Source organism: Mytilus californianus, unplaced genomic scaffold (assembly GCF_021869535.1).
Source record: "Mytilus californianus isolate M0D057914Y unplaced genomic scaffold, xbMytCali1.0.p SCAF_1, whole genome shotgun sequence".
Lineage (NCBI taxonomy): Eukaryota > Metazoa > Mollusca > Bivalvia > Mytilida > Mytilidae > Mytilus > Mytilus californianus.
The window spans coordinates 6,913,637-6,927,291 of record NW_026262581.1 but is presented as its reverse complement, the minus strand read 5'-3'; the positions used below and the strand labels follow the sequence as shown (position 1 = coordinate 6,927,291).

General features: G+C 30.6%; 1 protein-coding gene across 1 annotated transcript in view; it reads right to left on the bottom strand.

Annotated features, from left to right (window-relative positions):
- Nucleotides 1-2,245: 2,245 nt before the first annotated feature.
- Nucleotides 2,246-13,655, bottom strand: part of LOC127698944 (QRFP-like peptide receptor) — a 36,551-nt gene continuing 25,141 nt past the window's right edge. The window contains exons 3-4 of the mRNA XM_052202721.1: nt 3,357-4,081; nt 2,246-2,652 (exon numbers count right to left, since the gene is read on the bottom strand). Of these exons, the coding sequence (XP_052058681.1) occupies nt 2,527-2,652; nt 3,357-4,081 (851 nt within the window). The 3' untranslated portion in view covers nt 2,246-2,526. The remainder of the gene's footprint in view (nt 2,653-3,356; nt 4,082-13,655) is intronic.

Genomic DNA, 13,655 nt, shown 5'->3' with positions numbered 1-13,655 from the left:
TCACCTAATCTGACCCAGTCAATGGGATATTTTAGCGCGCCAATCAATGGTCTCGCCTACACTGTTTTGCACATGATTCTAATTATTTCCTTGCAATTGCATACACTTTGCAAACATTTGTATCTATGTTTGTTCATGCATTAATGGTTTAATATGTTTATATTTGTAATATCATGCCTAATGTTAGGCCTTTAGTGAAATATATAATTTCAAACTTTTCAGGTTATATTTAAATATCCACTAAATGTTTGCCATGAGCCTTGTTATACCTACGCCTTTGTCAAATTAAAGCGGAATGACTGTAACAATATGTCTATTCCTCGCCGATAGTTTAATAACAATAATGTGCATTAACGCTCCCTATGAAATCTGTTTATTTCTAATAAAATGCTCTACGCATCTTAGAAAAAAAACCATCAAAGAATTGATGCAATTTTGAGACGTCGATGCAACATCATGCGTTCAATGCCTTCTGGGTGAGATTCTTATCGAAAAACATAATCGCTCAAAAGGCAATGTGTCCAATCATTAACGGATGATATGAAACGCTATTAACATTTCAATTTAATGTTTTTATTTCTTTTTACATGTCTAACAGCAGAAGCATTTTTTTTAGAGCATTTCGTTTTAGTGTACTGTATTTCATTATTTTTTATGTTACTTTTTATAAATTAATTGTTTTTTAGCCACGTTATTGTTCAAAACGATCTTTTTCGGTACGGTCTCGTCTTGAATTTTAACTTAAAATTATCATTACAGATAACCTAATGAAAGAAATATAGGAAAATATGATTCTTAAATACATCGGCAAAATATCAAACATTTCCAAATTATTATGCTATAAACGTTGTAGCCTAACATGAAGAAACCCTTGACGAGGATCTTAAGTTTTGAATTGAGTAATATTAAGGAGATCAAAACCATTAAAATGTTATTTGATTCAAAAGAGTTTTCAACTTGATTTCATTTTCGAATATTTTGAACAGTTTGAAGTATTGAAAATATGATAATAACACATACACACTGCTATTGCTACAGCGATTTTCATATTTGATATTTCAGTTATTTGCTTGTAACATCTGTTTGGAATTTCAAATTCACGATGGGTCTCTCATTGTTGTTGTCCCTCGTGCGATGCTTTGCGGGGGACATGGAAATACAGGGCGTCCGTCCGCTTTTATTAGCGCTCTCACGTGTACAATTTTTGCTACAATTTTCCGAAATTTATATCAGCAATGGATGGGATAAGCTCGAAAATCAGTGCCAATCAAGTATTTTTCAAAGAGTTATACTCCTCGAAAAAATTTATCATATAGAAAATTGCATTGCAAGCGACCTCAACCCATTTCTCATAGAAATTTATAAAAATATTAACAGAACAACAGTTTATTCTATTTTAGTTATTGCACTTGGACTGATAAAATATGTGCATTGTGGGGGACATTTCGAACTCTGTTCTTGTATTTGGTAAAATATACACACAGACACGTATACATACATTATATCATTATATTTTATACAATTATAGCCATTTGATGAGGTCATTACATTGTTTTATCAACACATGAAAGTCCATACTTTCATGATAGATAAAATCACGTGTTGGTTGATCTGTAAAACTAAACTTGTTTTAATACAACATCAGACTATCAAATCGTCTGACTTAATTTTTTAATTGATTTTGAACGCATCTACTTAGTAACCAAAGTTAAATGAAAGCTCGTTTTTGATTGGCCTTGGCTTAAACTCATAATCAACCTTCATTCAAATGCTAGCAATTAAAACTGGATTTTATAATATTTTATTTCAATTTATCAGGTTATTGCGACTTTTTTAGCATATGCTTTTAATATACCCATGCACTACGTGTTTTATAATACAAACACGAGACATGAATGGAGAAATCACAGCTTTAGAAAAATATGACATTAAAGTAATAATTAATATATTAATATATTTTGATTAAATTCCCATTGATGGAAATAAACTACAACAATATTTAGTCGAGTTAAAAAGGAGTAATTAAGACTTTCTTTATACTTTAGGAGCCAAATCATAAACCTCCGTTGCTACAATGTAACATAAAGTTGGATTTTGCTATAATGTTGGTCCTTTCTTGTTTTATCTATCAGCTCTTCAATGTGTATATTAAGGTTTGGATTTTTAAATGTTTTGAATCGAGCATCACTGAAGAGACATTAAATGTCGAAATGCACATCTGGTGCTGAAAAAAGTGTACCGTTCATGTTATGGCTTTACTTATGCCACATGTTAGATCATTAGACATTAAAACTTGTCTGAACATCTTTATGCTGAAACTCAATCGTTTTTTTAAAGCATAATGCACCTCATTTGGGTTCTCTGCAAAGATAGATTATTTACATAATAATTTATTTCAGGAAATGGACACAAGTAAACTAGTTGTACAATTGGCATAGTTAAGTGAAGTATGTTTTATTTATTAATGCTTTTTTCATGTAATATACATGTATGACCACTGCTTCAACGCTGTTTAATAATCGTGGCTTAAACAGCTTTTCCAGGATCCGACAATGTTACGACTAATCTCTTCCTTTCATCATTCGTGCCATCATTCATTTTTGAAATTCTAAGTGATTGTGTTCTGTCAGAAGAATTGAATGAATTTTTCATCTGCAAATGAAAGAAAAAAACAATTGATGTATATATTCAGGCAAGAAGAAGTATATCATCACTACATTGCTTTTGAACAAAAGTTTACATCCGATTTTTACTGGGGTTCGTGTTCCTCAATCATAGATTTTCTGTATTATGTTTTTTTCATATAAAGTGGTAGTTGTCGATTCGCCTGTTTTAATAAGGCATTGGTGTTGTATATAAAAACAACTCTTCTTCGACCTATTGATTTTTGTTTCCCTTTAAGTATCTTCGTCTTGTATTAACAAAACTCCAATATAATTTGATTTATTCAAACAATGTTTAAATAAATGATAAATTTTTAGTATCGGCATTTAGACACAGTAAAAATTATTATCATATACTTAGAGTAAATAACTTATAGTTTTTACAGTATGATAATAGCATTAAATTTACGTGAATTCCATATTTTCCGTAACGGTGCTTAGCGGGGTGATATGAAAAAATTATCAACTGCTTCCGGCTATTATCGCATGGCATTCCGCCGTTACTCGGCAAATTCCGAAAAATACACCTCAATGGTACGTTTTTAGTGAAAAAACATAACAAAGTAGGGTACAAAACAAATATTAGGCAACAGGAAAATATATTATAACCTTGGGCTGATGATACATTGATATGAAAAATGCCATGTAATAATCTGATAATATATAATTAAAAATATTATCAAAATTACCTACCTGTCGCCTATTAGTTATACTCGAAAATTGACATCGGGCTAGCTTTGTCAGAAACTCTAAAAATCCTCTGTGCATAAAACAGTATAATATAGGATTTTGTGCACTATGAGAATGTGCTAATAGCAAGGCAAATGGGTATAACTTGGCAAGAGTATGTCGAAACTCCTCATAGAAATCAGTCCCTATAATGATAATAAAATATGGTAGCCAACACAATGCAAACAGTATAGAAATTATTATCATCATTCTGGCAAGTTTTCTTCTACTTGCCATTACTTTAACATCGTTACTTATAACAGAATTAGCACGATTCAGTGCGTGATTTTGTCTGCAAAGGCTGCAGCCAATCAAAGAATATAGAGCAACAACAATAAATCCAGGAATTATATAAACTATAAACAACAAAAATACATCATAAGCAGTTTTATCCGAATGAGATGGCCATGTTTCCTGGCAGGTTTCACTATGAAATGATGTCATTTCCTGAGTTCCATTGAACAAATAATCTGTATTATTAAAAACAAATACGTGTTGATCTACGACTAATCGCTTATAAATGACCAAAGGACACATTGTGATTATTGCTAATATCCATGTTACTGCTATAGCAACTTTAACGTTGAATTCATTACATATTCTGCGTACTTTCATGGGGTGTCGAATTGCAAAATATCGTTCTGTACCCATACAAACAATGGTTAAAACACTTCCTTCTACCGATACCCCTGAAAAAGAAAAAAAAATGAAACATCCTTCTTAGTTTTATCGTAATATAAACAAACATGAAGCTTTTCTAGAAAGACTTGGAATTCAGTCATATTCGTACTTTATTTGGCCTTTTAATTTTTTTTTCTACTCGAACATCACTGATGAGTTCTATGTACACGAAATGCGCATCTGGCGTACACAATTATAAGCCTGGTATCTTGAATGAGTTTTTGTTTAAAAATCCAGAGTGTTAAAATGAGCAAAGATTATCCCTGATCACCACTGATATAATTGCAGAGTCTTGTTAAGATAAGTTGAATTTTTAATTACTGAATTAAGTGAAGACCATAAAGACTTTTTCAATATATTCTTTATACAGTTTTTCGTCAGAAAGTTTAACATTATTTATACGAGTTTTAGGAGCAGGAAGCAAAATGAGGCTCACAAAACTTTTGTCATATTTCGTGGTGTGAAAAAAATGGTTTTTTTTTATATTTGCCTCCCGTGTTCTCGTATTGTTTTACCTTCACCTAATATTTCCGATGAAACAACATGTGTTTGATATTATAATTCCTAGGAGTTGTCTCTGTAGTTTATGGAAATCTACATCACTTTTACATGGACTGCAAAGAGGACACCTATAGCTGAGATGTGCACAATAGTTTGATTATTACTTTTCGCTCATAACATAAGCAAGACACCAAATTTCTATTTGTATTACCTGAATTCTTTAAGACACCTTTATGTCTATAGTGAAATGCCAGATATCAGTTCTGAATGAAAACGAATCAAATAATGAAAAAGAAAGTGAATATAACGTATCCTTCAAAATTTCAACACTTAACATTAATGAAGCATGTACATATACAGGAAGATGCCATTGTGAATTATATTTTGTGTGAAAAAAGCAAAACAATGCATTTCTCTCTATATATGTCTTCTTTCTGTGTGTAATATGGCAATACTTATATAAAATTTTAGGGTGAAAAAAAAAACTGTATAGCAAGCATAAATGTTAAGCTAGTTTTATTTGAAGCAATATCAAAAGAAGTAGAAGTAAATACAATGTGTGATATATCTATTTTTGTTGATAGATTGAAATTTTGCAGTAAAATATTTCAATTGAATTGGTAATATTTCTGTATGATATTGAAGAGATACGGGATTGTACGAGGTCATTGTTTCGTGTATGTGCGTCAAATGGAAACAGGTGACCTAGGTACCTGATGCATTGATTTAATTCATATGATAACTTTTATAAACTAATAAACCTCTTAAAGATTAAATATACTTTAAATGAGATAAATATAATGTATTATACAAAGAAAAATACTTGTAGTGATCAGTTTTATTTAAAACATAGATTTTTAGATAAAATTTTATGTCTGGGTCCTAAGTAGGGAGATATTTTGCTTTTATTGAACATTTAATATTATAACTATTATAATTATAACGGCTTTTTAGATCATAAAGCTCCTTAAGTATTCAAGACTATTTATACATTCTTTCTTTAAATTAAAGCTTTGAGCTTTCCTGATTTAGGCCTATGATAACATCAGAAAGTCGCTTCGTACGCACCAAATGTATATAGTGTTGTTTTCGTTTTGCATGATAATATACAATTGTCAGGAAATTCTTTAATCATTTTAAAGGCATTTTCGAATTTACTATTTTTGCTCTTAATGGTTAGAAACAATTATGTAAAAACTAAAATATCAGTAAAAAGCTTAAGGTGGTACCCAACACCTTGACTAATATTAATTTTGCTCGTTTAATTTTCATAAAATTTTGACAAAATGTTTACTTTGACCCTTTGACAAAAATATAAAAATTTCAAAAAATTTGAACCAACCACTTTATCAGAAAAATTTCATTGGTTATATAGCAGTTTGATAAACACCAATTTTGATCATTGAGAAGCTTAATATTTCCTTAACAAAACAACGTAATTAAAACGTTTAGCTGATTTTTACAGAGTTATCTCCCTGTAGTGTTAGGTACCACCTTAAAGAAAAAAAACTGTACTGAAATTTTTCCCCAATGGTTAAATGGGGTATAAATTGCCCTTGAACAAACTACATCAAATATTTTTTTCACTCTGGTAATTCCGTTTGAATTTTTTTTTATATTTGACATTGTACAAACAATGATGTCTCTTGTCTGGTAAGACAATGTATGTTTATGGTGTATGATGGCCTCGAACTATAAAAAATAAATCACGTTTTTGAAGGAAAAAGATTATACTACTTTACTGAAGATTTCAGTCATAAAACATAATTAAACATAATAATCTATGATGTACTTTCTTGTAGACGAGCTCGTTCAATAATTACCTCGAGGAACTTAACATTGTTATCCGATAGGTCGTGATAAAACAAAGAAACCAAACATCTTAATGCTTTTAGTACCTTTATTGATGGGATAATTGTACAGTATTGACTTTCACCAGTCTTTTTATTCATGCTCATAGGAATCATCAAGTTCGTAATTATTCGATGAAAGATCATTTAAAAGTCAACGACTGGGTCTTCGCGTACAAAAGCTTTGGTCAATACTTATATCATTCACTAGAAACTTATGTTTGCAAGAAACAAACAATGAATTTATAGAGGACTGCAAAACTAATTTATAACCATTATTTACTGACAAGGGCAAACGATACAGAAGAGAGATATGACGTTGAGATTTCCTTGAAATATTGACAAAAATTCAATTTGGTATACAATCTCGAAATATACAAAGAAAACTATACCTTCATGATTTACTTTTTGAGATATTAATGTTTGATTTTTGCATGTTTCATGTAAATTCACACAATTTTATGTTCCAATACTTTTCCGTAGAAAAACAGAACGTTCATACGAAAACAAATTATTTTCGCTCGGGCTTTTTAACTGTCATTAGCATTTCAGTTAAAAGAGCTATAACTACTGTGAAGGCAATTTTGTGCTACAACAAATACTTTCAGAAGAAAAACTATCGTTGATTTTTTTCTTTCTTCTAATTTTGAGATAACATTTCTGATGCAGTGCACACTTAATTGCAAAAGGAAAAAAAGCGTTTATGTACTTAAAAGCGTCAAATATATTCTTAATGCAACATCGTCGTGCAGGCATTCCCGCCGTTAATCACAGAATTTACGAATCAGTGACTTTTGTTGGAATTCATTGAGGATAAAAGTGATATTTCCCGCGGTAGAACTTACGGAATTCCATAAACTGCATTTTTTTACAATTGCTGAACCGATTTGATGACGTTTTTGTATTTTTTTCGATCAGTTTGCAATACTATTATTTGCAAGTCGAGAAAACAATGCCTTAGATTTGCCACATTATCATCCCGCATGCTACGCTATCATATGCCCTTAATTAATGTGATGATATATGAAAGGAGAATAAGTTAATGATTTTAGCATGTTTTAGATAAAATCACATAATTTTAAACTTCAATACTTTTCCGTAAAATAACAGTACGTTCAAATGAAAAAAAAAGTATTTTTGCTCGGACTTAAGTTTTTCACTAGGTTTAAAGTTAAATGAGATAAATATTTTGTGAAATGTTGCAATAATTGTTGAAAGCCTGATGAAATGTTGTGCCACTACAAACAGGTGTTAGTTTTTAATCAGATTGTATTTGTTTTTATATTTTCAGAATTTTTCGTAAATTATAAGTTCATTTTTCCACAAACGTAGTTTTTGGGTAGAAATTATTTTTGTGTCATTTACGAAATTAGTGATATACTTTTGAATATTGTTTGTATTCGGGTACACTTCCAAATTCACGAGGAAATGAAATTAGATAAAAAGGCCAAATATCTTTATATTAATTTTGTGAAACTGTGGCGGAATAAAACAAAAAAAATATCCATTATAAATTAAAACTCTAACAAAATACACAAGTATAAACACTACAAACCAGTAAAAGTCTGAAATGGCCTATATCTGTACTCGACTGTACTGAATTTTACTCGACCAGTCTGAATTGGTCTGAATTTTACTCGACATTACTCGACCCCAGTCTTAACCATACTCGACCGTACTGATTTGTACTTGACCCTTATCTTTGTCATTGAAAATAGTCTGAACTATTACTCGACCAGTCTGAAACAGTTTTAACCCATTCTCGACCTGTACTCGACCTATTTTTTCAGTCTAAATCATACTCGACCAAAGGTCTGAACAATACTCGACCAGTCTGAACCATACTTGACCAAATAACCTCTACTTTTTCTTAATTTTAGCTGTTAAAATTAATTTCTTTTTTTCTGACATGATAACAGCCACAATAAAATAAAGATATATATAAAAACATTTTTTTACATCCTTACATGATTCTCAGATTTATCAAATAGAGATAGTTAAATCAAATTAATTTATATAATAATTTAATTATATTAATTTTAAGTTTTAGAGTTTTGTTAAAAAAAAAAATCTTTTACCTAAAAACCACACCTGTACTGAGGGTAATAAAACCTTAATAAGGTGCTTCTTGATTGGCATGTGTTTTTTTTTTAAACTTAATTTTCCTAAATTCCTTAAGAAAAACTACATAGGTTTTATGGTTACATACAATAGTTATATAATTATCTTTTTAATGAGTTAACAACAGCCAAAAAATCACTAAGATTGTTTAACCTTATATTAGAAATATATCTATTCTTATTATAATTTGGGATATATTATATATAATATATATCAAAAAAGGATAAAAAAGTTAAAGAAATAAATAAAAAAAAAAATCTGAATAGTGGTAAAGTATAAAGTAAAACCTCCTTCTTGGGGCAAACTCATTAAAAAGTTCACACCTGATCAGAGAGAATTAATTTCTAATTAACATTCAGTAAAAATTGCAACATCCTGTAAAACTTAAATCGCAAGGCCTTTTAAATTCACTAGATAAGTAATACACGAGTTTAAGAAAAATAGGGCTTTCTTTTTACCTGTAAAACACACATGTACTGAGGTAATAAAACCTTATTAAAGTTCTTCTTGTATGCCATGTCTTTAATTTTGACAAAGTTATTTTAATTTAATTGAAATAATTTTTTTCTGCAACTTTGGAACACATTTCCTTTTTTAAACATGTTAAAGGGTTATCAAGGATTGCTATGGAAGTTCTATTATCATGATTATATCAAATTCTTGGTTTTACAAAACAAAGGTGTGATCTTTTAAATTTATTAAGTTGCTTTATATACTATTCTAAATATATTTTAATAAAAAAAATGTTCACTGCATTATTAACTAAACTCAACTGGCACCATAAATCTATACAAGGCTTAAGTAAATGGTGAAAATTGTCCAGTAACCATAAAATATATCTGAAACATTCAAAACATTTTGAATAACATTGTAAATATTAGTCACAATTCAGTTTTGAGATTATTGGATCAGCTTGTTTTATTTTTATTTTAAAGGTGATATATATATATGTAAGTGTTGAATTTATATTATGTTTATTGTAAAATTTTGGTTTCAATGCCATATTGAATACATTTTAAATTTCAAATTGTTGTTCAAATTTCTAGCCAGGGGAAATAGCTGTTAAAAACAGTTCCTAAAGTGATGAAATACAATAGATAGATACAAAAAATATGTCTAGGTTGGTTAAGACTTGGTCAAGTATGGTTCAGACTAGGTCGAGTATGGTTCAGACTAGGTCGAGTATGGTTCAGACTAGGTCGAGCATTGTTCAGACTAGGTCGAGCAAGGCTCAGACGCAAATAAAATGGTTAAGTACTGGTCGAGTGTGGTCGAGTACAAGTTCAGACTGTTAAGTATGGTTCAGACTACAGTCGAGTATAATCAAGTAAATTTCAGACCAATTCAGACTGGTCGAGTAAAAATCAGTACAGTCGAGTACAAATATAGGCCATTTCACACTTTCAATGGTTTGTAGTGAAAGTAAAATAACAAAAATACCGAACTCCAAGGAAAATTAAAAACGGTAATATTAAAATAGTGTTTAGATGATACATTTCATCAACACTTACAGAACTATTTTCACTGAATTAAAATATACTAGTTGGTTCCATGAAACTTACTAATGAAGTATAACTTAACATTCAAAAGTAAAATTTTACGTGTGTGGAAACCCATGTTTTGATTTCACTTGGAAAGAAATAACGTGAATAGTGTTAAAAATACTATCAACAACTTTACTTCCGAATTTGCAAAAAATATTTTGAAATAATTTGTAGAAATTGTGAACTGACTGACCCTCTTATCTCAGATTTGTTCTTTTAGCACACAATTTATGACTTACTTTCTTTAAGATGAAACGAAACAACCCACAAAAGATATGTAGATACTAATGTGATTAGTTCTTTCTGAACTATCAACATTTTCTTTAATATATCAATGAATGTTATACACCTCTTAATAAGAATAATAATCAAAGATACCAGGCTTTAATTTAGTAGGACAGACGCGCATTTCGTCTACACAAGACTCATAAGTGGCACTCGAATCAAAACAGTTGTAAAACCAAATCAATTAAGAAGTTGAAGACCATTTAGGTGCAATACCACCAAATCATATTATGTCACATCCGATTGCATACGAAAAAGGATTGAATAAAGATATTCCCTTGAATTTGACAGTTGTAGGAAATTAATCCTACATTTCATTGCAGTAAAAAAAATCTGAGTCATAAAAATATATATATTGTGTGTTTCAAAGCACCATTCTTTTTTTATTTGGTGTTTCTATAGAATATTTTGGAAACTTGAGGTTACATGGTTACTAAAGCTTGTACACAGGAAAAAAAGGGGTGAAAATTTGTCTGTAGTACTGGACAGGATAAAACTTTACTCATGCCAAGTATTTCTTTATTTTTAACAAAGATAAATTCTGCACAATTTTTTGAAAAGTGCAAATTTAACAAAGACTGTTAGGGGAAAAACAATAGTGGTGTTACACCTATTAAAATCTAAACTTAAAAAAATTGCATAAAATCTGGCAAACGCCTGAGGCAGAAAAAGTTATCAATGATATGCCATGTCCCAACAGAAGTGCTGACTTATGTGCATGTGGTACCATCATGGACGATACTTTCACTGGCAGTGGCATCGACCAAGGGTTTCAAATGTCCAGGTTTGAGTGTTTCTAATGAATTTGAATACAGGAAAGTGCTCTGGACGCATGATTTTTATCAAGTGTTCATTTCTAACTTAAAAAAAACTGTGCTTAATCAGACAAAGACCATCTCTGTCTTGGTGTAGAATAGTTTCAGTGTTTTAATGATTTACAGTTTGTGGACATTTAATTTACCAACACTTATCGCATCAATAATAAGTCACGTCACAAGGAAAGTGTTAACTTCTGGGCTGGTGATGTAATTTAATATTAGGTATATCTTTAATAGTAATGTTCCTTTGGTGTCATCTCTTGATGTGCATCTTTCCCATTTTGTCCTATATGCACGCATAATAAATAGCTGATTTATCCGCAAGTTATATATAAATAGAATGTATACAGTTGAGGAATCCTTGGACAGTAACTGAGGTTGACAGAAACATACATGCATGAAATGAATTACTGCTATTCATGTCCTTCTCAAGGAGGCTGAACATTAGTCAATAATTCTGGCCAAATGTACTTCTGGCCAAATTTTCTGTTATAACATAATCATTATCGAAAATCACCAAAGTAACAAATTTATGTGTGCTTAACTTTGAAGCTATTAAAGTTGTCGGTTTTACCATAAAGAAAAACAGATCAACAAGTATGGGTGCACATCTCACAAGAAACACTTGAATTCAAGTGAAGAGTTCCCTCAATCTGAAAGCAAGTTGAAATAGTTATTTGTTTTCATAGTGATTAAGATTATAACACAATGTTGACTGCTGTACCCCAACTTTTGACAGTTTTACCTATTTTGTCTGTTTGTTTTGTTCTCAATATAATGGAATTCTATGCGACTGTCATGTGAGGGGTGTTTAGTTCATAAAACTAGATTTAATCCACCATTTTCTACATAAGAAAATGCCTGCACCAAATCAGGAGTATGAAAGTTGTTTTCCATTCGTTTGATGTTTGAGCTTTGATTTTGCCATTTGATTTTTCCTTGGCGTTTGGAATTTTTGTTATTTGACTTTTTGCTTAATTTATGTCATTGGCAACACATTTGTTTCATTTGATGGACGGTTTCTTCAACAGATAGTCGACACTCCTATGGAAGCAACCGTGTCTCCTTTCTTAAACTTGTGGAATTGTTTTTGTAAGTAAAAAATTGCATACAGAAGCTGCTCGAGGATTATAAAAAAGAACCTAACATTATCCTTGAACCTTATGTTAAACTATAAAAACGATGCCCTGTCATTGAATAAGTTAGAGTTCGCTGACTATGTTGAACACAATTATTCAATTGAACATGACAGCAAGTATATCACAGATACAGTTTTATATCTGGACACCTGGAAATACATACGAAGGGTCGGTTGGGAACTTATGCTTGTGAACGTCTAATTCTATATCCAGCAACGCTGCATTTATTTCCAAGTTGATACAATATTTCAAGGATTTCGTTTGCTATAATGGCTTGCCTAATAGAGACCATTTGGTCCCAAATTCAAAGCTTGAATAATGTTGGTGAAAATATGTTGTAGTACCACATGACAAAAATTAGGTACCATCTATAGCCTTCAATAATAAAAATGACTAAGTTCCGCATGGAAAGTCTGAGAAAAATAGAGGGTACATATTCTTCTTAAGAGTGCAGTTACTGTGAAAAGTTTTCAGAATATTGAAGGAAAATTGTAGGAGTTGCACACAGAACACGATATGTACACAGCTAGATATGTTCTATAACGTTCAATGACTTAGGTAATCGCTTTGGTAACCAGTTCACAAAAGAACACACCTATCTTGAATCTGTGTGCAATCAATAGGTAAACTTTGAGTAATATTGAATAAAACTATTGGAGTTACACATTACAAAAACTATGTACCCCCTTAAACATTCAATGACAAATGTGACTAAATTCACCTTGTGAAAGCTACGAACAAATATTGCAAACATATTCAAAAAAGGAGGTGAACATCTTCAATCCGTTTTCATTCACTGTGCACAATTATAAATAATGTTTAAGGGAAACTGTTGTAGATACGCATGACAACTAGGAATCTTTATATGTCTTGGTTTGACAGACGGAGGGAAGCGTTAATAGGTAAACATCAAATTTATTAGGACCAGAAACATCAGGAAAATATGGTTCTCGTTGCACTTCGTTAGCATAAAAAAGTATGTTTTTCCAAAAAAATACGATTTCCGATTAGTAATATAAAATTTCCTGACATTTTGACGACCAAATTATGGTAATGTTCACACGTATTATACTATATTGGTTTAATTTATACTGCTTTGTCATTATTTTTAAATTAATAATTTCAATCAATAGGATTTTAGCTGCTAAGGAGATTGATTATACTATTATTTTTTGTAGAAAGTCGTGTAATTTCAGCAATTACTGTCAAAAAAGTTCAATGATGTAATCGTAATGAGTGTAACATGTGGCTGACTAGTTTCAAGTGTTTTAATATGTTATATACATAGTGCACTTTTTTTAGTTCACTTTGTGAATTGTTGGAT